We start from the raw sequence: 26,885 nt of genomic DNA on the forward strand, positions 1-26,885 counted from the left end.
TAAATTGAGCAGAATCTGCCTGACTCGGCCACCACCTTATTGTTTTATACCCCCGACTCAATTCAGAGGGATTGACCACAAAAAATGACACTATCCAAAAACTACTTAATAGTCATGGGGCCTGATTCACAAAGCGGTGCTAACAGTTAGCACGCTGGTGAAAAGCCCTTTATCACACCTAAACTCAGTGTAGGCATGATAAGTTTAGGCGTGATAAGTTTAGGCGTGATAAGTTTAGGCATGATAAGTTTAGGCGTGATAAGTTTAGGCATGATAAGTTTAGGTGTGATAAGTTTAGGCATGATAAGTTTAAGCACCAACTGGGTTAGCACCGCAGTGCACAGCTGATCAAAAGTTTTGCGCTAGCAAAGTCTGGTGCACTTCGTATAAAGTTTAATGGCGCTGCTTTGCGTGCGGGACTTTGCAAGCGATCTAAACTTATCTAAACTTAGCATGCCTAAACTTATCACGCCTAAACTTATCACGCCTAAACTTATCATGCCTAAACTTATCACGCCTAAACTTATCACGCCTAAACTTATCACGCCTAAACTGGCTTTTCACCAGTGTGGTGCAATGGTTATCACGCCTAAAGTCTCTAACTGGGTTAGCACCGCTTTGTGAATCGAGCCCATGGTCTCTAATAGGTATAAAAATATAAAAAATCAGTTTTATTGAAGAAATTGTACATACTAATCACAGACCAACCAATTAAAATCATTTAAAACTGGCCAGGATAGAGCGCTCATTCATAAATCTCACCATACACTCCCCTGCACTCATACACCCCTTCTGATACCGGTACCCTTTATCCTAATCTTCAGAGAGGGGGAGAGAGCTTGTGCGTAGGTAGATTTAAATGAAAATTTTCAGCTTGCAAGCATAAGACAGCAGTGTATACCGGTATATTTGAGTCTCACCACACATGCTTTATCCCGTTGGTCTTCATCCAGCATCTCCGGATTTCACCACTTGCAGGATCACCGCAATAGGCTGAATTACTACTTGTCAGCAGTACTCTTCGGTGGCAGGCTAGTCTGCTCAACCGGCTCCGTGGTTGCCTCTGTCGGGGAGCAGACGCCGTTCCACACGTGCACGCTGCTACAGCCGCCGCCGGTCAGGAGCGCTCATTGGCCACGGGATTTGCACCCGCCCATCGACGCGCTGTGCCTGCCCACTTGCGAGCTTCGTCAGGATGTGCGCTGTCAGCGGAAATGAAACTAGCTGGCGACGAGGGACCGGAGGCTCCGTGAGTGACTGCGAGGGCCAGGGACGGCTGCAGGGGGCTGGTAGAAACCCCAGGGAAGTAAAACTGATTTTTTTTTTTTTTTTTTTTATTCCTGGCTTAAGTGTCCCTTTAACCAAGGTACTTAGTTTTTCTTTCAGATACCATAAACATCATTTGACTTGAGTATAAACCTAGGGTAGAAACCCAGGCCGCTACTTTTAACATTCCCATCCCTATATCATTTCTCTGGTGGTCTAGTGCCCACCACCACCATATAGCGATTTCTGGTGTCTAGTGGCTCCCACTCCATTCACATATTGCGTTACCTGGTGGCCCCCCTTTTCCATTACAGCGTAGTGTGTGTCTAATTTTCCAGCCTCCATACAGCGAACCCCATGCCTAGTGATCCCCTCCCCCCCCCCCCCCCCCCCCCCCATTCAGCATAGATCGTGTGTACAGGCCTTCCCCCATACAGTGCAGTGCCCCTTAAGGCAAATACACATTGTGTATTCAAAGCATATGCTAAACTATGCACTAAATTCAGAATAAAAACAATGCAAGAGTGAAATGTAAGTGGGTGCAGTTAGCCATAAAGAGAAGCAGAGAGCGATGTCCGTGCCTCCCAAGATAGGTTGCATCTGAATGGCTAGCAGCATAGATGTGCTGAGCCTAATTATATTCAGGAAACAAAACTTGCATTCAGAACAGATGCACCAACATTAACATAATGGAGGATGTTGGCTTCCAAAAGTGCATCTGATTTTAATGCAAATGGGATGCAGCCTATCTTGGGAAGCACTGCCACCTCCCCTGCTGTATAAAAAAATGTAAGATTGCTTATGGCTAGCTGCTGCACCCGTTTGCTATTTCAAGTTTGCATTCTGTGTTTTATTCTGAGTTTAGGGATTTAGTGCATAGTTTAGCATCGGTTTTGAATAACAGGGTGTGTATTTGCCTCTTGGGGGCTCTGCACACCTCTGTTGGTAGTCATTTCAGATGTTGCCTGGTTCAGGAGCACTGCCAAGTCTTCCCTAATGTCCTAGGCCTGGCTCACATTAGAGTTTTTTGCGGATCGGAACCGGACCGTATAATGTACAAACAGAACGGACACATGGATCCAATGTTAATCTATGGGACCGTACACGTCCGTCTGGGTACATTACCTTCGTTCTGGTCCCCGGATCAAAAAAATGCCGCAGGCCCTAATTTTCCAGGCCGTTGCTCCCTGCGGACCTGAAACGGAAGGTTTTGAGGGCAATAGGAACAAATAGAAAACGGAACTTAACAACACACTGGCTATAAAAACGGACCTTTCTAGCCGCTTCCTGTGTACTCTCTATGGTACAGCGGCCATCTTGGCACATCGGCCTAGCAGTGCTGCAGGAGTGGGATCTATCCCAGTTCATTGATTTCTGGAAAGAGATGGAAGACATCAGGCCGTACAGCATCGAGGACCTGATTGTCCAAGTGCAGGGGCAACCTTCCAAGGAGTAGAGGGTGCACCCACCATCTCCTGCGAAGAGCAGGCCTCCGTCCCACATAGTCGTAGGTGAAAATTAAAAAACGAGGCTATTCCAAGCCAGAAGCTGTGGAAATACACTGGAAACATTGTCCAAACAGCACGTTCTCTCCTCAACAATGACCACAATGTATTTACAGATCATTCAGAGCTCTGGTGTATATATAGCTTATCTTTAATGCTAATTTTAGAACTTCCCCTTTTAAAACGGAAACTGATACAAAACGTATGCAAAACGGAGCTGAAACAGATTTAAACCGGTCTGCAACTGATCCGTTGGAACGGACAGTTTTGGCACAAAATGCTAACCTGAACTGGGCCTTACTCTGCTTTACTTTTCTACCTTTTCCTTCCTCTCACTTGTTTACTGGTACTCTAATTTCTGTAATGAGGGAGACCGGAAACTGGCGCTCTAGTCTGTATCGTCTTTTCTACGAACTTAGATTCTGTTGTTTTAGATGTATTCTTATGATCAGTACACTCTTTGTGAGGTGTACTCTGCTAAACGTTAGAGCACATTGCCTTATGTTGCACTGATTTGTTTATTGCATGATTTGTAGTCAAGTGTTTTTTTTCAAGTAAATGTTGACTTTGGGGTAAACTAACGCATACACTGCACCCTTACACGTCCCATTTTACTCAGAAGGCGGGACAAAAACCCTAAGGGCCCATTTCCACTTGTGCGGTGGAAATCACCGCGGTAAAAATTTGCATGCGGATATGAATTTCGCATGCGGTTGTATGCGAATTTTCATGCAAATTCGCATACGATTTCATATGGATGACGATGTATGCGAATTTAACCATGGCAGTGCCTCCTGTGTGGTTTTCCATTGTTTCTATGCGAAATTGTACACAAATTCGCATGAAAATTCGCATACCAATACCGCATGCAAATTTCCTATTAAATACATTGTATGCGAATCGCATAGCGGGATGCGACTTCTGATGGCTCTGCCATGCAGATTTTTTGTGCACAGAAAAACGCAAAGGAATCCTGACAAGTGGAAACCGTCCCATCCTCTTGTATTCTTATTATTATTATTATTATTTAGTATTTATATAGCGCCGACATATTACGCAGCGCTGTACAATGTGTGTGTATGTATATATATATATATATATATATATATATATATATATATATATATATATATATATATATATATATATATATCTCTTGTCACTAACTGTCCCTCAAAGGAGCTCACAATCTAATCCCTACCATTGCCATATGTCTATATATTATGTAGTGTAAGTACTGTAGTCTAGGGCCAATTTTAGGGGGAACCAATTAACTTATCTGTATGTTTTTGGAAGTGGGAGGAAACCGGAGTGCCCGGAGGAAACCCACGCAGACACGGAGAGAACATACAAACTCTTTGCAGATAGTGCCCTGGCTGGGATTCGAACCAGGGACCCAGCGCTGCAAGGCGAGAGAGCTAACCACTACGCCACCGTGCTGCCCAATTGTCGATGCGAATTCGCATGCGGCAAACACATGTGAATTCGTGATAGTGGAAATGGGCCCTTACAAGGCTTGCACAAATTAGCCCTAAAAGGGAAAAATAATTCCTTTTGACTGCAGATGGCAATCCGATAATATTCCTGGATCAACACTGCCTGGAATGACCTGCTAATTATACCCATGGATATCCTTTGATGCATAGAAAGCACCCAACCCCCTTTTTAAATGCAGATATAGAATCTGCTATAACTACTTCCTGTGGTAATGTATTCCACATTTTAACCTCTTACTGTAAAGAACCCTTCCTGAATAGATGGCAATTTTTTTTGCTGAATCCGAAACAGAATCAATTTTATTTGCTCAAATAATTTTTCACTTACAAGGAATTTGACTCGGCAGTCGCTTAAGGGAACGTAAACTAAGAGGGATATGGCTGTTTCATTTTAAACAATACCAGTTGCCTGACAGTCCTGCTAATCTCTTTGGCTGTAGTAGTAGCTGAATCACACACCTGAAACAAGCATGCAGCTAATCCAGTCTGACTTCAGTCAGATCACCTGATTTGCGTGCTTGTTCAGGGGCTGTGGCTACAAGTATTAGGCCCCATTCACACTTGAAAAGGCAAAACGCCTGCGATTTTTCACTGGACAGTGCAGCGATTTCTCCGCAGTCGCGTTTAGCGTTTCTATAGCACTGAAACGCGAGCGCCGGGAAATCGCCTGAAAATGGTGGGGCTACGCGTTTGCGTTTCACAATTTTGGGCGATTGGCGCAAATAGCCCAAGTAACAACGGGCCCATAGAGGTTTATTACACTAGCGCTTTCAAAAGCACTGGCAAAACGCTCTGTGAATGGGGCCTTAGAGACACGGGATCAGCAGGAGAGTCAGGCAACAGGTATTATATTAAAAGGAAAAATCCATATCCTTCTCAATTTAGGTTCCCTTTAACCACTTCACCCCAAAGCGGTTTTTACCCTAACGGACAAGAGCGATTTTCCCCTTTCGGTGCTCATCCCTCTCATTTGCCAATAGCTTAATCACTACTAATCACAATTAAATGATCTATATCTTATTTTTTCACCACCAATTGGGCTTTTTGGGGTTGATATTTGTTTGCAGTAATCACTTTATTTTCTATGCATTTTAAAGGGAAAAACAAGGAAAAAATACACGATTTCTCCAATTTCACCGCCTATAGTTTTAATATAAACACTGCTACTGTGCATAAAACCCACACATTGTATCTGCCTATTTGTCCTGGTTATCACAAGATTTTACTTATGTCCCTAGTACAAAGTATGGTGACAATATAGTATTTGGAAATAAAGGTGTATTTTTTTTCTATGCTTTGAGATCTCTCACTAATCTCATGTGCAATTTTTTTTACAATATTCATTTATAGATTATTTAGTCATTTTAACCATTGTAAAATCTTCTATCCCCCTGATTTACATTCTTTAATTTATCACTGGTGGTGACATCTTTAGTTCAGCCAGGTGATCTGTATGGAATGTTCGTTTAGGGGATGATTCACACTTCAAGAGCTTTTTAAGCGCTAGTGGTTTGAAAAGCTCTTGCTAATGCAATGTAATGGGGGATTTTTACAAAATCGCATCGATCAAGTGAGAACACACCCATAGGATAACATTGGTAAGGGCTTTTATAATCACAAAGCGCTTAAAAAATCTATTGTAGTGTGAACCAACCCTTACTGATAGTTCTATGCACAAAGAGAAATACGTGCTTGTTGACTGCATAAAGCTGCTATTTCCCACAATGCAATGAGGTTCACAGACAGCAAACTGTCAGGACCATGGTCATGACATCACATTCTGGGAGGGGTTTCACCACAATATCAGCCACACAGCGCCCCCTGATGATCCGTTTGTGAAAAGGAATAGATTTCTCATGAGAAAGGGGGTATCAGCTACTGATTGGGATGAAGTTCAATTCTTGGTCACAGTTCCTCTTAACCAATACAGACAAAGCAATACAAGGACAGACAGCTTAGATCTTACAATTCAGGGACTGTATATACGTTACATTTATTTCTGTGCTGTAATGCTCTCAAGTCAAGTCATATCCCCTAGTCCTGTGCACTAGCCTAGTGACAAAAAGCTCATCTGCCAAGCTTTTATATTGTCTGATGATGATGAAAGTTAATTTTTCTGAGTGCACACTTAAAGGGAACCAGAGACGAAGGGTAGTTGAAAACTGAAAAAAGATTTTATACATACCTGGGGCTTCCTCCAGCCCCATAAGCCTGGATCGCTCCCACGCCGCCATCCTCCGCTTCCTCTATCGCCGGTACCCGGGTCCCGTCACTTCCGCCGGATGCGACCAGTTGTACGCATGCGCAGGGGCTCCCTCCGGCTTTCTACGCATGCGCCTGCACAGTATGGAGGGAGTGCACTGCGCTTGCGTCGACTGGCTCAACTAACCAAAATGGCGGGACCCGGTACCGGCGGACAGAGGCAGCGGAGGACGATGGCGGCGTGGGAGCGATCCAGGCTGATGGGGCTGGAGGAAGCCCCAGGTATGTATACATTTAGTATCCTCTGGGTCTCTTTAAGTAGGATACACAAGGAGGGAGAGCCCTGCCAAAGGCTTACAATATAAAGGGAGGGGGTGGTGACACAGTAGGAGGGGGGTGACAATCCCATCAAACGTGAATTTCTCATTGTTCGATAATTTCCAATCTGTCCGATTTGCTTACGATACAGAAAGGGATTGATTTTTAAATCAGTTCTGTACAAAATTGATCCCTTTCTCGATCAAAAGCAGATCAGACATCGAATGATGGGTAATTTCTCATGCACTGACAGGAAAATTGCATCATGTGCACCAGGCATTGGGAAACCCTCAAATAGTTTGCACACCACTGATATTAAACATACAGGTCTATAATTTCGCAGATCTGATTTATTTTCCTTCTTAAATAATGGGAAACTATAGTCTGTACTCTGTATAGTCTACTGGAACTATCCAAAGAGTCACAATAGTTTTAAAAAAAGGAATTTATCAAGAACTGAACTTAATTCCCCTAGCACCGGAGGATGAATGCCATTACAGCCCAGTTCTTTACCAGTCGCCTTCACTTCTTCCTCCGTTTAGTATTTAATACAGTATTTAAATTGGAAAACTCGAATCCTTGCTTTCTGTTATATATGCAACAAAGATGTTATAATCTCCCTTTTTTAAAGACAGAAGCTAAGCAAGCATTCAATACACAAAAGAACAAACATACAGTGGCTCGGCCCCCTTGAAGTTTTCCACATTTTGTCACATTACTGCCACAAACATGAATGAATTTTATTGGAATTCCATGTGAAAGACCAACACAAAGTGGTGTACATGTGAGAAGTGGAACGAAAATCATACATGATTTCAAACATTTTTTTACAAATAAATAACTGCAAAGTGGGGTGTGCGTAATTATTCGGCCCCCCGAGTCAATACTTTGTAGAGCCACCTTTTGCTGCAATTACAGCTGCCAGTCTTTTAGGGTATGTCTCTACCAGCTTTGCACATCTAGAGAGTGAAATCCTTGCCCATTCTTCTTTGCAAAACAGCTCCAGCTCAGTCAGATTAGATGGACAGCATTTGTGAACAGCAGTTTTCAGATCTTGCCACAGATTCTCGATTGGATTTAGATCTGTACTTTGACTGGGCCATTCTAACACTTGGATATGTTTTATTTTAAACCATTCCATTGTTGCCCTGGCTTTATGTTTAGGGTCATTGTCCTGCTGGAAGGTGAACCTCCGCCCCAGTCTCAAGTCCTTTGCAGTCCCCAAGAGGTTTTTTTCCAAGATTGCCCTGTATTTGGCTCCATCCATCTTCCCATCCACTCTGACCAGCTTCCCTGTCTCTGCTGTAGAGAAGCACCCCCCGAGCATGATGCTGCCACCACCATATTTGACAGTGGGGATGGTGTGTTCAGAGTGATGTGCAGTGTTAGTTTTCCGCCACACATAGCGTTTTGCATTTTGGCCAAAAAGTTCCATTTTGGTCTCATCTGACCAGAGCACCTTCTACTATATGTTTGCTGTGTCCCCCACATGGCTTGTGGCAAACTACAAACGTGACTTCTTATGCTTTCTGTTAACTATGCCTTTCTTCTTGTTACTCTTCCATAAGAGCCAACTTTGTACAGTGCATGACTAATAGTTTTCCTATGGACAGAGTCCCCCACCTGAGCTGTAGATCTCTGCAGCTCGTCCAGAGTCACCATGGGCCTCTTGACTGCATTTCTGATCTGTGCGCTCCTTGTTCCGCCTGTGAGTTTAGGTGGACGGCCTTGTCTTGGTAGGTTTACAGTTGTGCCATACTCCTTCCATTTCTGAATGATCGCTTGGACAGTGCTCCGTGGGATGTTCAAGGCTTTGGAAATATATTTGTGGCCTAAACCTGCTTTACATTTCTCAATAACTTTATCCCTGTCCTGTCTGGTGTGTTCTTTGGACTTCATGGTGTTGTTACTCCCAAGATTCTCTTAGACAACCTCTGAGGCCATCACAGAGCAGCTGTATTTGTACTGTACTGGTATGATTGCCATGCACAATCAAACAGCGTCATACCGGTATACCGCTGCAACCCTAACTCCAACTCCACAGCCCTGCATATAATCCATCAACCTGTGACTGAATGGAACTGCATACATTTAAAAAAATGCATCGTCCTCTGCATGTTTTATGGACAATTTCATGATTGTAAATGAAGGTGTTAAGGTGCACATGCACACATTATAACTGTTACCTATAGCAATCAGGACTCAATACTAGGTGATAGTTCTGGCCGCAAGCTCATATAGGCAAGTTCTATGGCCACAGCCAAGCAACCTGCACTGTTGCTGTGTGGAGGGAAAGGTGGGATGACGCCTCTTACACCAGATCGGCTTCCATAACAAAGGTTGTTGTGCGTATTGGAGGACACCTGTACACATGGTGGATTATCAGCCAAGATGGCCCAAATGGCTGCCTCACCGACGTTCAGTCTAGCATGTGTACAGGGCTTTAGATTATAAGTCTTCGGGTTGGGGGGGAGGGGTGCTGGGTGAGGACGACTGGGCGCAAATTCTTTTCTTTTCAACTCTATTCTCTTGTCTTTTTTTCTCTTCTTCTTCTATTTCCTTTATTGGCTTTACTTTAGTTTGGTTACAGGCCTTGTATACGTGTATGAAGTTTAGCCTCGCACATATTTTCGTGTCTCCTCTGCTCTATCTGAGACTGGACGCTTATATGCAAAGATATGGAGACACAGAACCTTATGAATATTTGTTCAACGGGCTTGCTTCGCTAAACCATGATAACTCAAATATCACACCTTATCAAAGATATCGCACCTTATCAAAGTTAACACGCCTTATCAGAGTAGTATAACGAGCGCTACAAACCCGCAGGGGCTCAGGGCAGGATGAGTGGCATTGCCAGTTAGCAGGCATAAGTTCATAGCGCTCGCTGTGCTACTCTGATAAGGTGTGATATTTACGTTCTGGTGAATCAGGCCCAATGTGTGATACTCTTCGTTGTGATTCGCAGAGAAGCTGCAATAAACATTTTGAAGGATTAGAAGTCTTGAGCAGGGTCCTCCCTCCCCGGCTGTATCCTACTTGATCATGTGACGGTATCACTGCCACCTTCCCGTCTCAGACTTGAATTACTGGATCCCTGTAGCCATCTCCCTAGTCGCCTGATCATGTTTCCCTGTTACCTTGTATAACCTTGCCATACACTGTATAACCTTCTGTTCCTTTTCATCTGCCTAGTGCCTACCATCCTATGTATCCCTATGAATTGTCCAGCGCTGCATAATATGCTGGTGCTTTACAAATACAATTAATAATAATCATTTTGTGTATGTATGCTTCTTTATGTAACGAGATGTAAATGCGGTCTTGTGTGCAGGTGTCTCACTTATTTTGTTAGTAATATATATTGTTCTTAGTGATGTCGGCGAACAGCTCGCCAGCGAACATCTATGGGCAATACTACTTCCGGGTCGCAATGTCCTGGAGTAGTACGCATGCCTATTAGTGCGAATGCCCAGGCCCGGCGGTGCGCATCCGTGATTGCACGCCTGTAGGCGGGCACACTTTGTGACGTCACACACAGGCGCGCAATCATGGACGCGCACCGCCGGGCCTGGGCATGCGTACTAATGGATGTGTGCAGGCACGGGCATGCGTACTACTCCGGGACATTGCGACCCGGAGGTAGTACAGGGCCAGCCTGCCCATGGCTATTTGCGGCGAGCAGCTCGCCTATAAGGCGCACATCTCTAATTGTTCTTATTGTTCTTTTTTTCCAGATTCACACCTCTTATGTGCTCGCTTGCTGACATGCATTGAGGGTGTAGACCTCTCCCTTTTGCAGAGTGGGATAGATGAACAGAGAAAATACTTTGCAGAGCGAGTGCCTCAAGATAATACTTAAAGAGAAACCGTGACCAAGAATTGGACTTCATCCCAATCAGTAGCTGATACCCCCTTTCCCATGAGAATTCTATTCCTTTTCACAAACAGACCATCAGGGAGGGCTGTACGACTGATATTGTGGTGAAACCCCTCCCACAAGAAGCTCTGAGGACCGTGGTACTTCTGGCAGTTTCCTGTCTCTGAACTCTGTTGCATTGTGGGAAGCTGTTTGCAGCTGCCAAAAAAGCAAGCAGCATCTCTTTCCACTGACATCACCTGCCAGCAGTAAAAATGTCGCCATGTCATAAATGTCAGAATGTAAATCAGGGAGAGGAAAGATTTTACAATGGGCAAACACTGACTAAATCATTTATACATAATTATTGTAAAAATGAAGCACTTTTTTTTATAACTTTATTTTCATTGGAGTTCCTCTTTAACTGCTGTATAACTGGAGCGGCATTTTGTATTATGTATTATTTTCTCTTTAAAGATTGAGCCATGAAGACAGTTATTGGTGTGGATTGTGTTATCGGTGTTCCACAATTAAAATGGACCCGTGACAAAAAAAGGGAAGAGTTAGATACTTACCTAGGTAGAAGGAAGCCTCTAGATCATACATGGCAAACTCCGGCCCGCGGGCCAAATTTGGCCCTCAAGTGGTTTCCCCACTTTGCATTATGTTTGGCCCATTCTAGACCACCAGGGAACACTAGGAAACTGTAAAGGGGAGGGTGGGGGTCTCTAGACACCAGGGAACAGTATAGGGGAAGGTGGGGGTCTATAGACACCAGGGAACAGTATAGGGGAGGGTGGGGGTCTCTAGACACCAGGGAACTGTAAAGGGGAGGGTGGGGGTCTCTAGAGACCAGGCAACTGTGTAGGGGAGGGTGGCCATTAGACACCAGGGAACAGTATAGGGGAGGGTGGGGGTCTCTAGACACCAGGGAACAGTATAGGGGAGGGTGGGGGTCTCTAGACACCAGGGAACTGTAAAAGGGAGGGTGGGGGTCTCTAGAGACCAGGCAACTGTGTAGGGGAGGGTGGCCATTAGACACCAGGGAACTTTATAAGGGATGAAGGGGGCCAGCAGACATTGGGGTTGGCCCACTACTACGTCCCAGTGTACAATTTTGGCCCACTTTGTATTTGAGTTTGACACCCCTGCTCTAGATGATCAGATGCTTCTCCGGTCCTCCTCCAGCGCACCGCTGCTCGCCGGGACCCTCTTCTTCAAGGCTTTGCACCCGTCCATGAAGGACCACAGCTACATTGTACAGGCACAGGGATGGCCAGAACAGTAGCACTGAGCTGCTTATATGCAGAGGGAAAAGCCGCGCTGAGCATCTTCATGCTACTGCGCAGGTGTGGGCCGTCCAGTGTAGCCAAGATCGTACACAGACAAGGCTTGATGAAGATATTCAGAGAGTCTCTGCAGTGTTGAGGCTGAGGACAATGAGGGAAGCCAGAAGCTCCCCAGTACTGAGGTAAGTATCTATCTTTAAAGGATACCCGATGTGACATGTGACATGATGAGATAGACATGTGTATGTACAGTGCCTAGCACACAAATAACTAGGCTGTGTTCCTTTTTTTTCTTTCTCTGCCTGAAAGGGTTAAATATCAGGTATGTAAGTGGCTGACTCAGTTCTGGCTCAGACAGGAAGTGACTACAGTGTGAGCCCCACAGATAAGAAATTCCCCTTTTTATCTCTTTCTTGCTCTCAGAAGCCATTTTCTGCTAGGAAAGTGTTTTATAGTTGGAATTTCTTATCAGTGAGGGTCACACTGTAGTCACTTCCTGTCTGAGTCAGGACTGAGTCAGCCACTTACATACCTGATATTTAACACTTTCAGGCAGAGAAAGAAAAAAAAGGACACAGCATAGTTATTTGTGTGCTAGGCACTGTACATACCCATGTCTATCTCATCATGTCACTTCGGGTATCCTTTAACACTTTTTTTGTCACACAGATGCACTTTAACCACCCTGGCGTTCTATTAAGATCGCCAGGGAGGCTGCGGGAGGGTTTTTTTGTAATAAAAAAAAAAACTATTTCATGCAGCCAACTGAAAGTTGGCTGCATGAAAGCCCACTAGAGGGCGCTCCGGAGGCGTTCTTCTGATCGCCTCCGGCGGCCAGAAGTAACACGGAAGGCCGCAATGAGCGGCCTTCCGTGTTTCGCTTACCTCGCCGCCATAGCGACGAGCGGAGTGACGTCATGGACGTCAGCCGCCTCCGATCCAGCCCTTAGCGCTGGCCGGAACTTTTTGTTCCGGCTACGCTGGGCTCAGGCGGCTGGGGGGACCCTCTTTCGCTGCTGCTCGTGGTGGATCGCCGCAGAGCGGCGGCGATCAGGCAGCACACGCGGCTGGCAAAGTGCCGGCAGCGTGTGCTGCTTTTTACTTGAGCCAAATCGGCCCAGCAGGTCCTGAGCGGCAGGCTCCGGCGGTACTGGACGAGCTGAGCTCGTCCAGACCGCTCAGCAGGTTAAAACACCCCGTAGTCTGAGCATTACTTTGGAAACAAGTGCCCTAAATAGATAATTACTTCAGTAGAGGGAAGCCCCATTCCCCCTCAACATCGCAGCTCCAGCCTCCAGTGCTCGGACCCTCTGAAGCCATTTGATAAGGGCTTGTGGAATAGGTTCGCATGGCAACACTCCAGTCTGTGTACGCGTGTGACCACATTGAACAGGCACAAGATGGCTCATGTCTGCTGAGTAGCTGGGAGCTGCTCATGCCCTGCTTTTACAGCCGTGCACAAAGGTTCCATGCTACTGCACAGGCACGCCTGCACTCAGAGGGTAGCACACCCGCAAACTTACAGATAGACCTTGGAAGGAGTGATGCTTTGGTGGAGGACAGCGGAAGCTTCTGAAGGATTCTGGAGACAAGTATCTGACTTTCTTTTCCTGTACTCACATGTTTGCTTTAAAGAGATTTGCATAGTTTTGTATAAAGTGAAGCAAGTTTCAGCAGCTGTCTGGCCTCTGGGAACTACCGTTCTCTGGTTTAATAAAAGAAATGTAATCCTGGTATTTAGTAACAGGGTCAGTGCTTTTAATTTCTTGTATGTGATTTATCCTTTCAATTGAAATAAAGCTGTCAATTTTCCCATTCTTGATAGGTGGTGCTGTGTTAAGGCCCGTACTCATCACGCGATATTTCTGACGACTGGCGATTTTTGAGTGATGAGCGGTACAGGCACAAAATCACGCGAACGACGTTTAGTGTTGTGTGGTGGTAATGACCATCACTTTGGCTCTTTAAGATCCCCGACAACTTTGCGCAATGTAGCGCAATCGCTTGACTTCCCGTTTGCGGCCTCTCGTGTGCCGTTGTGTAATATCGTAAGCAGGAAGAGGAATTGCGAAACGTTCGTCATCAAGGGGGCGTCACTGGATCCGTTGGGTGGTGAGTATTCCACTTCAGTCATTGATAAATAGATGAGAGGAAAAAAATGTTCATTTAGACAATAAAAGTGCATTATTTTAATTTTTTCATTTAAGCTTAACATGTCCCTGTCCACCTTAGCCACAAAGCCCACTATTGGTTTCTTGATAAAATTGTTACTGTATTTAGTACTTGTATAGCACTGACAACTTCCGGCTGCACTTTAAAGTGAACCAGAGGCGAAGCACCCTCATGTATTTTACCATATATACAGTGGCTTGCAAAAGTATCCGGCCCCCGTGAAGTTTTCCACATTTTATCACGTTACTGCCACAAACCTGCATCCATTTTATTGGAATTCCACATGAAAGACCAGCACAAAGTGGTGTACACGTGAGAAGGGGAACGAAAATCATACATGATTCCAAACATTTTTTTTACAAATAACTGCAAAGTGGGGTGTGCGTAATTATTCAGCCCCCTTTGGTCTCAGTGCAGTCAGCTGCCCATAGACATTGCCTGATGAGTGCTAATGACTAAATAGAGTGCACCTGTGTGTAATCTAATGTCAGTACAAATACAGCTGCTCTGTGAAGGCCTCAGAGGTTTTCTAAGAGAATATTGGGAGCAACAACACCGTGAAGTCCAAAGAACACACCACACAGGCCAGGGATAAAGTTATTGAGAAATTTAAAGCAGGCTTAGGCTACAAAAAGATTTCCAAAGCCTTGAACATCCCCCGGAGCACTGTTCAAGCGATCATTCAGAAATGGAAGGAGTATGGCACAACTGTAAACCTATCAAGACAAGGCCGTCCACCTAAACTCACAGGCCGAACAAGGAGAGCGCTAATTAGAAATGCAGTCAAAAGGCCCATGGTGACTCTGGACGAGCTGCAGAGATCTACAGCTCAGGTGGGGGAATCTGTCCATAGGACAACTATTAGTCGTGCACTGCACAAAGTTGGCCTTTATTGAAGAGTGACATGAAGAAAGCCATTATTAACAGAAAAACATAAGAAGTCCCGTTTGCAGTTTGCCACAAGCCATGTGGGGGACACAGCAAACATGTGGCAGAAGGTGCTCTGGTCAGATGAGACCAAAATGGAACTTTTGGGCCAAAATGCAAAATGCTATGTGTGGTGGAAAACTAACACTGCACATCACTCAGAACACACCATCCTCACTGTCAAATATGGTGGTGGCAGTATCATGCTCTTGGAGTGCTTCTCTTCAGCAGGGACAGGGAAGCTGGTCAGAGTTGATATCGGTTTGTATCGGTCTTTCACTTGGAATTCCAATAAAATTGATTCAGGTTTGTGGAAGTAATATGACAACATGTGGAAAACTTCAAGGGGGCAGAATACTTTTGCAAACCACTGTATATGTGTATAGAGAAAACACCTAACCTGCTCCCTGTTTCATCCTTCACTGATTAGCCTGCTTCTAATCAGCCCTGATAAAATCCCAGACTGAACATTCAGTCTGGCTTTGCTCAGGAATCATTATAGCGGAGTCTGTCTTCTCTGATGTCTTTTCAAACCCAAGCCTGCCCCTTCTTGCTCTGCTATAATGACTCAGCTATAATGATTCCTAAGTAAAGCCAGACTGAATGCTCAGTCAGGGATTTTATCAGGGCTGATAACAAGCAGGCTGAGCAGTGAAGGATGAAGCAGAGAGCAGAGTAGATGTTTTCCATATATGGTAAAATACATGAGGGTGTTTCGTCTCGTCTCTGGTTCACTTTATATCACTAGTGTTTTGCAAAGTGCTTTTCCTTTGATTTTTCACTGTACAGGAAAGCTATTTTGGAGTAATTGCTTTTTGTGATTCTTTAACATTAAATGCAATTGCTCCAAAATCGCTAAAAATTCTGCATGTAAGGGCAAAAATTTCCCTCCAGTCTCCAGTCGGCAGTCAGATAAAATCCCTGGTGATTATAGGTACTGATGTCCTTCAATGCAAGGAAAGCATCAGCTTCCAAACTTCTCTTAACCTCCTGTAACGCTGGGGGGGAGGGGGGGGGTCATACTTTCTGACCACCCAGCACAACAAGGCTAAGAGTGGGATAATGGAAGAGGTTGCACAGGCTGCCCAGAGCAACTGCAGCTCTGGGCTTCCGATATCGCTACAAATAAAACACAATGGCAGCTCAGTGTGATGTTGCGCTGCCTTAGTTCGCACTGTGCTGCCTTAGCAATAGCAAGTATTCAGACAGATACAAGACCGGACTATAGATTGGAGCATAACTAGTAGCAACCGCAGCTCACAGTCACGTCCACAGAAGCAGAGCAAGCTGGCTAACTACAGTCACCAGCAAGCATCCACCCAGGCAAGACTACAGGATAGAGTGTAACTAATAGCAACTGCAGCCTATAGTTACGTTCCCATAAACTAGAGTAGCAGGAATACTACCAGTCACTAACGTGGTGATGGCAGAATCAAAGCTATCTGGATAATGGACTTCACTGATTCACAACGGATGCAGCGAACGTCCATCAAGCATGGAACTAGGCAATACACAATAATAAGAAAAATAACAAATGTCTCAACTAACGGATAAATATATATTAGCAAGTCTGCATATATATTTATCAAGAACTAGCTAAAGCACAAGTAATAAGGTTGCATAGAAGTACAGTAACAGAACTATGCAGAGTAACAAGGTGCCCAGTAGATCAGCGTACTGACCGCTATGACGGGCGAGGTACGAAATGGGAGGCAGACTTTTATGCCGGCATCAGCCAATGAATGCAGGTATGCAAATCTCCACACAGCTGAATGGTAATCACTCAATCCTGAACTGGCTTAATTACCATTTGCTAGCTGCCTATGAATGCAAAGGACTCCCATAGGATATACATGCAGTATTATGTAACAACATGCATGCAGGAAATCCAGGGCTATCTGGCCACAGTTCAGCTGCAACAAGCAATTGGTGGAATGATGACAGCATCCTGAGCTGCCCAGAACTGCAGAGCGATTGCAAAAGACAATGAGACCCATTGCAAATGCACAACCGAATGCACGCAGATAAGCCAGAACTGTCCGTTTGCAACGGGCAGAATACGCTACAGGAGGGATCCTTACACCTCCTAAACGTTACGCCGCTCAGGAGGCTTTGTGTGAGAACGCGGAAAAGCCGCCGCGTGTACTAGCAGCAAGGCGGCTCATTCCGTGTCCAACGCGGCGGTCTGCACGCAGAAGCGTGCACCTAGTGACATGGCAGAACGCAGAAAAGCCGCCGCATGTATTGATGGGAAGGCGGCTGGTTCCTCGTCCAGCGCGGCGGTTTGCGCGCAGCAGCGTGCAGCTGGGGTGGCTGAGCCTGTTAGTTCACATAGGTTTAGGAATACACGCGCGCGCGCTGAAAGGCAGAACTTTTATGATGGCCAGGGGGGGATCAGCTGACCAGGCCGGTCAGCTGACCTCAGTGCTGGTAACCATTGGATGATCACTTCAGGGTGGCGCCAGAGAGCACTGCTCTATATATGGTTACTGCTGGCCACTCTCAAATTGTCTGCCTTTGCGATCACTACGTGGAAGCACTCAGACCTTAGTCAGATCCTACAGTGTGTTTGAACCAGGAGGACCTGGGAATTCACACTGAGCCAGATTACTTGTGTTATTATTCTGTTATACTTCAGACTAGTTCCAGGGTGTAGAGACCACGGACCTCACACCCAAGACTAGGGAACTTGTGTTATCATTCTGTTATACTTCAGACTAGTTCCAGGATGTAGAGACCACGGACCTCACACCCAAGACTAGGGAACTTGTGTTATCATTCTGTTATACTTCAGACTAGTTCCAGGATGTAGAGACCACGGACCTCACACCCAAGACTAGGGAACTTGTGTTATCATTCTGTTATACTTCAGACTAGTTCCAGGGTGTAGAGACCATGGACCTCACACCCAAGACTAGGGAACTTGTGTTATCATTCTGTTATACATCAGACTAGTTCCAGGGTGTAGAGACCACGGACCTCACACCCAAGACTACGCATTGTTTGATATTTGTTATGACCTATTGCTTTCCTGACTATCTCTCTGCTTTCTGATTCGGTACCACGCATATCTGATATTCCGTTGCCAAACCCTGCCTGCCCTGGATACCGAGTCAGCCTTCTGTCTTTGTACTTTGTCTGTCCGTGTGTTGCCGACCTGGCTTGCCCGACCTCGAGAGCTATCTCTCTCCACTAAAGAGATGGCCTCCAGATCAGTCAGTGACATCCACCTTCAGGTGTCACTCACTCTCTGGTCCTTCCTACCTTCAGCCTGACTCCACCCCTTGGAGAGTCTCAGGCTGCTGGAAGGTTTCTGTACTCTCTATTGCAGTACTTCCTGTACTGCCTAGGCCCACCTGCTCCTCAGGTGGGTTACTCAAAGTCACACTGTTACACCAAACACTCAATATATATTTAGAGGTGTCCAGAGGTTAGCACTATATCCGTATTATTGGTGATTCTGCAGATCATCCATAATCAGGTATAGATCTTTATTCTTGGTGATACTGCAGATCACCAATAATCAGATTCTCTCTGCAAGCTGACACCGATCGTTACACTTTGCCAGTTTGTGTCCCCATGCATAATTATTGTGATCAAATGGCTTTAAAACCTTTAGCTAGCACTAGACTAGCTAGTACAGGTGTCTGGCACCCCCCGATCGCCCCCGTTTATACATTACCCAGCCTGGATCCAGCGATCTTCAGTATGGGGAGGATCGTACATGACGTTGTCGACGTCATGCGCAAACCCGATCCTCCCCATAGGGAAGACCAGAGCTGTGCAGGGAGGCTGGATCCAGGCTGGGTAATGTACAAACGGGGGATCGGGGGGGGGGGGATTGTAGGCAATTGGGGGGGGATTGTAGGCAATCGGGGAGGGGGGGGGGGAGCTGGACACTTGTACTAGCTAGCATAGTGCTAGCTAAAGGTTTTAAAGCCATTTGATCACAATAATCATGCATGGAGGACTCCTGGGGCCAGCAAGCAGTATGCCCGACACAGTGTCGGCATACCTTTAGGGGGGTTAAAGAGAACCCGAGGTGGGCAGGTGGGCTTGAAGAATCCTATTTGGACACAGAGGCAAGTGCTGTATACAGTGAGCAGCCTCTGTGTCCTTACAGACTGTCTCCAGGCTCCCCTCGGGCTCTGCTGTCCTCCATTAAAAAACCCCGCCAGGATAGCGACAAGCAGATTGTCGCTAGCTGGCTGTTTACCTGAAGGCTGTCAGTCACTGCCGCTCCCCCGCCTCCTCTATAGCGTGGCTCCCCGCCTGTGTCCCTCCCCTCCCCGCCTCCAGAAGCCGATTGGAGGAAGCTTAGCGTTGTACTTTTTACTGCTTTGAGGCTATGTCCTGAGAGAGCTTTTGAGAGACATCATTGCGGACCATCATTTCTATTTAATTCTCACGTGCATGCTAATTGTATGCAGCTTGGAGCTAGGTCACTCAGATGCACTTCCTGATAATTTTAATTAGCCCAATTCCAAGTTGCATAAATGTTGCATTAAATTTGCATGCAATCCTAGCATCTCATTGATCACCTCTAGTCAAACAAGCCCTTAACAGTAGGGATGGTCAGGCAAGCTGGGCCACAAGAAGTAACAAGAATGTCTTTAGAGCCTTAAGTGTTTTTGTGGCTACACTTGTTTCGGGTGTGACGATGGTGATGGCCACACTTGTTTTCTAAACCTTTTGAAATGGGCCCCAAGGCAAGGGAAGGGGTGTGGACATTGGGGGCCCCCATCAAAGCTACCCAGGGGGCACCATGAATGGTAGTTACACTACTGGTACCACCCACTGGCGTAACAATAGGGCCTGCAGCCCCTGCTACTACTACGTTTTGTGGGGGCTGGAGGGGTGGCAGCATGAGGGGAAAGCCTTGGCCACTGTCGGTGGGGAGAGGGGAAGTCCCCCCCCCCCCCCCCCTTTCCCTCACCTCGGGGCTCTCCCCTCTGCGCTCCCCTCCAGCTTAAGTTACAGTGTGGGCAGCGGCGGGCAGATACATACCTTCTTCCTTGCGTTCCACCGCATACTCCTCGCTCTAGCATCTGTTGTCACTTCCGGAAGTGATGTCAGACGCTAGAGCGAGGAGTATGCGGTGGAACGCACGGAAGGTATGTATCTGCCCCCCGCTGCCCACACTGTAACTTAAGCTAGGGGGAGCACAGAGGGGAGAGCCCCGAGGTGAGGGAAAGGGGGGGGGAACTTCCCCTCTCTCCACCGACAGTGGCCAAGGCTTTCCCCTCATGCTGCTACCCCTCCAGACCCCACAAAACGGCCCCGAGCGGGCCCCAGGGAGGGTGGGGGCAGCTCTGAAATTCTGCAGGGGGGCTCGGTGGTACCACCTGATGTAATTAATACATTTTTGAACTAATAATGTGCTAAACACACACAAAAAAACACTTTGGAATGACTAATATAAGAGTTAAATTTCCAGTTTATTGACAGATATGAAACATAATATATACCACAGATATAACATTACAACGGCCCATAAAACCAGTATCATTGTTTTTTGTTTTAAACAGGATACAACAGCACAGCAGAAACCATGACATGTATTATCCACTAGTATTTGTAAGAATTCAAAGATGACGTAACATTGACAGGGCGGTAGACAGCAGGTTGGTAGCCTTCGGATGCAGCTTGCAGCAGCATCAGGCCGGTTGAAGCATCTCTCCGGGATTTTGCCATGGCTTCCTTGTAATTTATTTTCTCTTTGGTTAGAGGATCAGTGAGATTCCTTTCATAAGAGGATTCATCCTCAATCTGGGCAGCTAGATCTTTAGTGATCATACCCTGCTCTAATGCTTCTGAAAGGGGAATTCTGCCTGTCTTCTTGGTATCAATCAAGCCTCCTGTGAGATGTTGGACCACTAGGTATGGCAAAGCTGTTTCCTTGGACATAAGTCCCTTTTTCACAGCCTCCCCAACAGAGAGCCGTTTCTTGGTCGCTGGGTCCTCAACTCCCGTGAAAGCTTTTTGGGCAGTAAGTAGGCTCTGTGGGTTGCTGCTGTCAATGAGCCCTCTGTCCATGGCTTTATTAACTGAATATCGCTCTCTGCTAATTATGTCAACTATGCCACCTGTAGCAGCCTGAGCCTCCAAAAGCTTCTGAGATGTGATTGGGTCTAGTAATTTTCTTGTGACTGCGCTTCTGACTGTGCATTTACTGTCAATGGTAGTGTCATAAATACCAGCAATGGGAAAGCTGTCATCGTGGAATGGCTTGGGTGCACTTTGTGTAAAGAAACTACGTGATTGGTTAGTTGGAGACGTTATTGGAGACTTGGGTCCAATTATGGACCCAATGGACAGGGATTGGGGTTTGTTTTCTCCTGCCACAAGAAGAGCAAATTCTGAAATTGGAAGTTTGCCATCTCTGTACATCTGTAATTCCTCTTTGGTGATTTTTTTGCTCCTGAGAGCATCTTCAATGGAATATTGCTTCCCACTCTTCTTGTCTAACAAGACAGAGATTTCTCCACTAGAACCCATTGTAGAAATTTCCTCCCAGTCACACTCTAACTCTTGCAACTGAATGTACTGATTGCGGTCTATGATGCCTCTCTTGTATGCTTCATATGGTGACATTTCTTTCCCGGTATCTGGATCCAGAATCGAAATTTTTGTGGAAACGTTTGTCTCTCGCATTTGTGTCTCTTGATTGCGTTCTTCACGATTGACCCGGGACTGCAAATCTCTGATGTTTCGTTCCTTTTCATATATGCAGTCCTTCTCCTTAAGGATTTTGGACTCTATAAGGGACAGTTCTTGGCCCAACTGCGTCCTCTTCTGGCGCTCTTGCTCTGCCTTTTGTGTAAGGAGCTCGGACTCTTTGCTCAAAAACACACTTTTCTGTTGTTGTTGTCTTCTCAATTCCAATAACTCTTTTTCAATTGCTGACTTTTCTTGCTGTGCTTGAGCTCTTGATTTCTGGAGATCAGATTCTTCTCTAGACCAAGTTCGTTTCATTGCATCCATCCTATCAATCTTTTCTTTGAGCCTTCTTGTCTCATCGTCCAAGTCCTGTCTGGAATTTTTCTCTTTCATACACATTTCTCGTAATCTGGCCCTCTCATTTTCCAATACCTTATCCTTTTCCACTCTAATGACTTCTTTGTAGATTGTTTTTTCCATAGATTTCTCTCTTTGTAGGATGTCAATCTTCATTTGCAGATTTTTGCATTCGCGTTCAAGGTTCAGCATCTGTGTTCGCTCTTTATCCAGGTCAGTACGCAAAGCGATAGCTGATTTTTCTAATACTGGATCTTTTTCCACCTTTACCACTTCCTCCATAACAATCTTTTCCTGCACTGGTGGAGGACTTTCCTCAATTTCCTTTATTCTTAGAGTTATCTGACGCAATTCCTTTTCTGCTGCCAGCTTTTTGTCTCTTTCATCCTGGAAATTCAGTAGCTTCTCTTTTTCTTCAACTAGATTGCGCAATTGTTGCACATCACGTTCCAAGCGACGCCTGTTGCTAACTTCCTCATCTAGAGTCCTGCTCAGTCGGTGGTGTTCTTCTGCTACCTTGGGGTCTTTCTGTACATGTACAACTTCTTGAACCACAACCCTCTCTTCTGGTTTTCTTCTTTCTAGCAACATGTACTTGTTTTGTAAGTCATATACTTTGTCCTCCACTTCTCTTCTTCTCTGAGATTCATTGCGTACTTCTTGACGCAGACGTTCTGCTTCTCTTATCAACACAGGGTCATTTTCATATTTAACAAACTCTTTGTTCACTACCTTTGTCTCTATCTTTGATCTTTCTCTCCTCCAGTCATCTCTCTCTTGTGACAACTTCGATTTCTGGTCCACATACCTAGTGTTGGTGGACTCTAGATCTTTAAGTTGTCCTTTCAATCTGTCTATTTCGTTCAACGCTTCAGGGGGTTTTTCTAACTTCACTACTTCTTGTACAATCTCTTTGTATTCTATCACAGGTTTTTGTGATTTCAACATGAACACTTCATTATGAGTCTTGTCCAGTTCTTTCTCATAGAGAGATTTTTTTGAAGAGGTCTCCTGTAGAGCAATTTTCAGTCGAGTAATTTCTTTTTCAGTTTCGGGCTGCACTACAAATACTTCATTGACTATTTCTTTAATCTCCACCTTGGGCTTCTGCTTTTGAATAACCACAAACTTGGACTGCAGTTCTGACACCTCCCGAGTGATGGTTATGCTTTTGTTCCTTTCTTCTTGTATTAGTTTCTGCAGTCTAGCAGCCTCTTTCAGTATTTCTGGGTCTTGTTCCACCTTCTTTACTTCCTTGATGATGACCTTCGGCTCAACTGACTCTATCAGTTTTTCTAATTCTTCTGTTCTGCTCCTCAACTTCACAATATTTTCTTGCAACGACTTTCTGCGGAAGGTCTCGTCATCCATCTGTAACTGTAAAGCCCGTGTTGCTTTTAGCATCTCAGGATCTCTTTCCAGCTTCACTACTTCTTTTAGCACCACTTTTTCCTTTACATTAGGCTGTTTCTGCTCAAGAACCAGTACATCCATTCTCACTCGATCTAATTCTTGTGAAAGAGAATTGTTCTCTTCCTTGAGGTGTTTAATATCCTGTCTCAGGGATTGAGCTTGAGATTCTATATACGGGTCTTTCTCAATTTCTGTGACTTCTTTGGTCAGCAGCTGCGGTTTGATGGTTTTTCTTTGGTTTTCCAAAGCCACCAACTTCTTATTCATTACTTCTATCTCTGATTGTGTATTTTCTCTTTCTCTGTAGGCATTATCAGCTTGACTTTTCAGTGTTACTAGTTCACTCTCAAGCCTAGGCTCTCTGTAGTACTGTACCATTTCCTTTTCCTCCAGTCTCTCCACAGGTCTTTTTGTCTTTAGCAAAAGGATCTTCTTTCTGTTTTCCTCTAGGACCTGTTGTACTTCCGCTACCTTCCTTTTCTCTTCTTCCAGTTCCTGCGACAGATGCTCTGATTCTTTCGCTGACCGCAAGGCATTCTCTGATCTGAGATTTTGCTGCATTGACACTTGCACTCCATCTGGAGAATCTGACTGAAAAAACAAAAACAATTAACGTGGTATAACTGTATTACTCTTAAAGAAAACCATACATAACGCCAGAACAATATGAACAATAGAACTGACTAGGGGCCTAATGCACCAAAGATCATTAACCACATAAGGACCACAGTCTTTTCGCCCCTTAAGGACCAGAGCCTTTTTTTTCCGTTCAGACCACTGCAGCTTTAACGGTTTATTGCTCAGTCATACAACCTACCACCTAAATGAATTTTCCCTTCTTTTCTTGTCACTAATACAGCTTTCTTTTGGTGCTATTTGATTGCTGCTGCGATTTTTAGTTTTTATTATATTCATCAAAAAAAAATGATTTTTTTTAACTTTCTGTGATAAAATTTGTCAAATAAAGTAACATTTCTGTATAAATTTTTGTCCAAATTTATTGTGCTACAGGTCTTTGATTAAAAAAAAACATTCAGTGTATATTTATTGGTTTGGGTAAAAGTTATAGCGTTTACAAACTATGGTGCAAAAAATTTCCCATTTTGACGCATCTGACTTTTCTGAGCACCTGTCAGGTTTCATCAGGTGCTAAAATTCCAGGATAGTATAAATACCCCCCAAATGACCCCATTTTGGAAAGAAGACATCCCAAAGTATTCACTGAGAGGCATGGCGAGTTCATAGAAGATTTTATTTTTTTGTCACAAGTTAGCGGAAAATGACACTTTGAGACAAAAACAAAAAAAATAAAGTTTCCATTTCTGCTAACTTGTGACAAAAAAATGAAATCTGCCACGGACTCACCATGCCCCTCTCTGAATACCCTGAAGTGTCTACGGTACTTTCCAAAATGGGATCATTTGTGGGGTGTGTTTACTGTCCTGGCATTTTGGGGGGTGCTAAATTGTAAGCACCCCTGTAAAGCCTAAAGGTGCTCATTGGATTTTGGTCCCCTTAGCGCAGTTAGGCTGCAAAAAAGTGTCACACGTGGTATTGCCGTACTCAGGAGAAGTAGTATAATGTGTTTTGGGGTGTATTTTTACACATACCCATGCTGGGTGGGAGAAATCTCTCTGTAAATGGACAATTGTGTGTAAAAAAAATAAAAAAAATTGTCATTTACAGAGATATTTCTCCCACCCAGCATGGGTATGTGTAAAAATACACCCCAAATCACATTATACTACTTCTCCTGAGTACGGCGATACTACATGTGTGACATTTGTTTGCAGCCTAGGAAAATGACACGTTGTGAAAAAAACAATAAATATCAATTTCCGCTAACTTTTGACAAAAAAATAAATCTTCTATGAACTCGTCATACACCTAACGGAATACCTTAGGGTGTCTTCTTTCTAAAATGGGGTCACTTGTGGTGTTCCTATACCGCCCTGGCATTTTAGGGGCCCTAAACCGTGAGGAGTAGTCTGGAAACCAAATGCCTCAAAATGACTGTTCAGGGGTATAAGCATCTGCAAATTTTGATGACAGGTGGTCTATGAGGGGGCGAATTTTGTGGAACCGCTCATAAGCAGGGTGGGCTCTTAGATGACAGGTTGTATTGGCACTGAAGTGCAGGAAGTGCAGGATTTTCTCAAATCGTGACCTGGACATGGCAGCAGAGAACATGGGCATGTGATGTATTGGGTGCGTAGACCAATAAGACTGCAATACATTCTTTTTGACTAGACCCATGTTAGGGAGAAGGCCCCAAAAAATGTTACGTTCGGAAACTTGGAGTGGTTTCCACCGAAAAGGCTGGGAATGGTAGCTTCTTAGATTGGCGGTTGCGTATTGTGTGGCATAACGGTTGGTCTCAGCCACAATTAAGTCGTAGAGACCAGCAGTGATCAGAAAAAAAAAATTATTTCACTGTGGTGGGGCGGGTGAGGGTTTGGCTGGGTGATCAGAAGCCCGAAGGGGGCAGATTAGGGCCTGATCTGATGGATAGGAGTGCTGGGGGGGGGGGGGGTGTGACAGGAGGTGATTGATGGGTGTCTCAGGGGGTGATTAGAGGGGAGAATAGATGCAATCAATGCACTGGGGAGGTGATCGGAAGGGGGTCTGAGGGGGATCTGAGGGTTTGGCCGAGTGATCAGGAGCCCACATGGGCAAATTAGGGCCTGATCTGATGGGTAGATGTGCTAGGGGGTGACAGGAGGTGATTGATGGGTGTCTCAAGGTGTGATTAGAGGGGGGAATAGATGCAAGCAATGCACTGGCGAGGTGATCAGGGCTGGGGTCTGAGGGCGTTCTGAGGGTGTGGGCGGGTGATTGGGTGCCCAAGGGGCAGATTAGGGTCTGATCTGATGGGTAGCAGTGACAGGTGGTGACATGGGTTGATTGATGGGTGATCAGTGGGTGATTAGATGGCAGAACAGATGTAAACAATGCACTTTGGAGGTGATCTGAGGGTGGGTCTGCGGGCGATCTGATGGTGTGGGTGGGTGATCAGATGCCCGTAAGAGGCAGGTTAGGGTCTGATCTGATGGGTGGCAGTGACAGGGGGTGATTGACGGGCGATTACAGGGGAGAATAGATGTATACAGTATACGGGGGGAGGTCTAGGGGGGTCTAAGGGTGTTCTGAGGGTGTGGGCGAGTGATTGGGTGCCCTAGGGGCAGAAAGGGGTCTGATCTGATGGGTAGCAGTGACAGGGGGTCATTGATGGGTGATCAGTGGGTGATTAGATGGCAGAACAGATGTAAACAATGCACTTTGCAGGTGAGCTGAGGGTGGGTCTGCGGGCGATTTGATGGTGTGGGTGGGTGATCAGAAGCCCGTAAGAGGCAGGTTAGGGTCTGATCTGATGGGTGGCAGTGACAGGTGGTGACAGGGGGTGATTGACAGGTGATTACAG

General features: G+C 45.3%; 2 protein-coding genes across 4 annotated transcripts in view; one reads left to right on the forward strand and one right to left on the reverse strand.

Annotated features, from left to right (window-relative positions):
* Positions 1-11,403, forward strand: part of TEN1 (TEN1 subunit of CST complex) — a 96,763-nt gene extending 85,360 nt beyond the window's left edge. For all 3 annotated transcript variants that reach the window (XM_068261852.1, XM_068261851.1, XM_068261850.1), the window contains one exon: positions 10,525-11,403. In XM_068261852.1, coding sequence (XP_068117953.1) covers positions 10,525-10,649 — 125 coding nt within the window. In that variant the 3' untranslated portion in view covers positions 10,650-11,403. The remainder of the gene's footprint in view (positions 1-10,524) is intronic.
* Positions 11,404-20,453: 9,050 nt separating this feature from the next.
* Positions 20,454-26,885, reverse strand: part of EVPL (envoplakin) — a 140,909-nt gene continuing 134,477 nt past the window's right edge. The window contains exon 22 of the mRNA XM_068263073.1: positions 20,454-24,055. Within this exon, the coding sequence (XP_068119174.1) occupies positions 20,603-24,055 (3,453 nt within the window). The 3' untranslated portion in view covers positions 20,454-20,602. The remainder of the gene's footprint in view (positions 24,056-26,885) is intronic.

The sequence above is a fragment of the Hyperolius riggenbachi genome, chromosome 12, assembly GCF_040937935.1.
Source record: "Hyperolius riggenbachi isolate aHypRig1 chromosome 12, aHypRig1.pri, whole genome shotgun sequence".
In the NCBI taxonomy this organism is placed as follows: Eukaryota; Metazoa; Chordata; class Amphibia; order Anura; family Hyperoliidae; genus Hyperolius; species Hyperolius riggenbachi.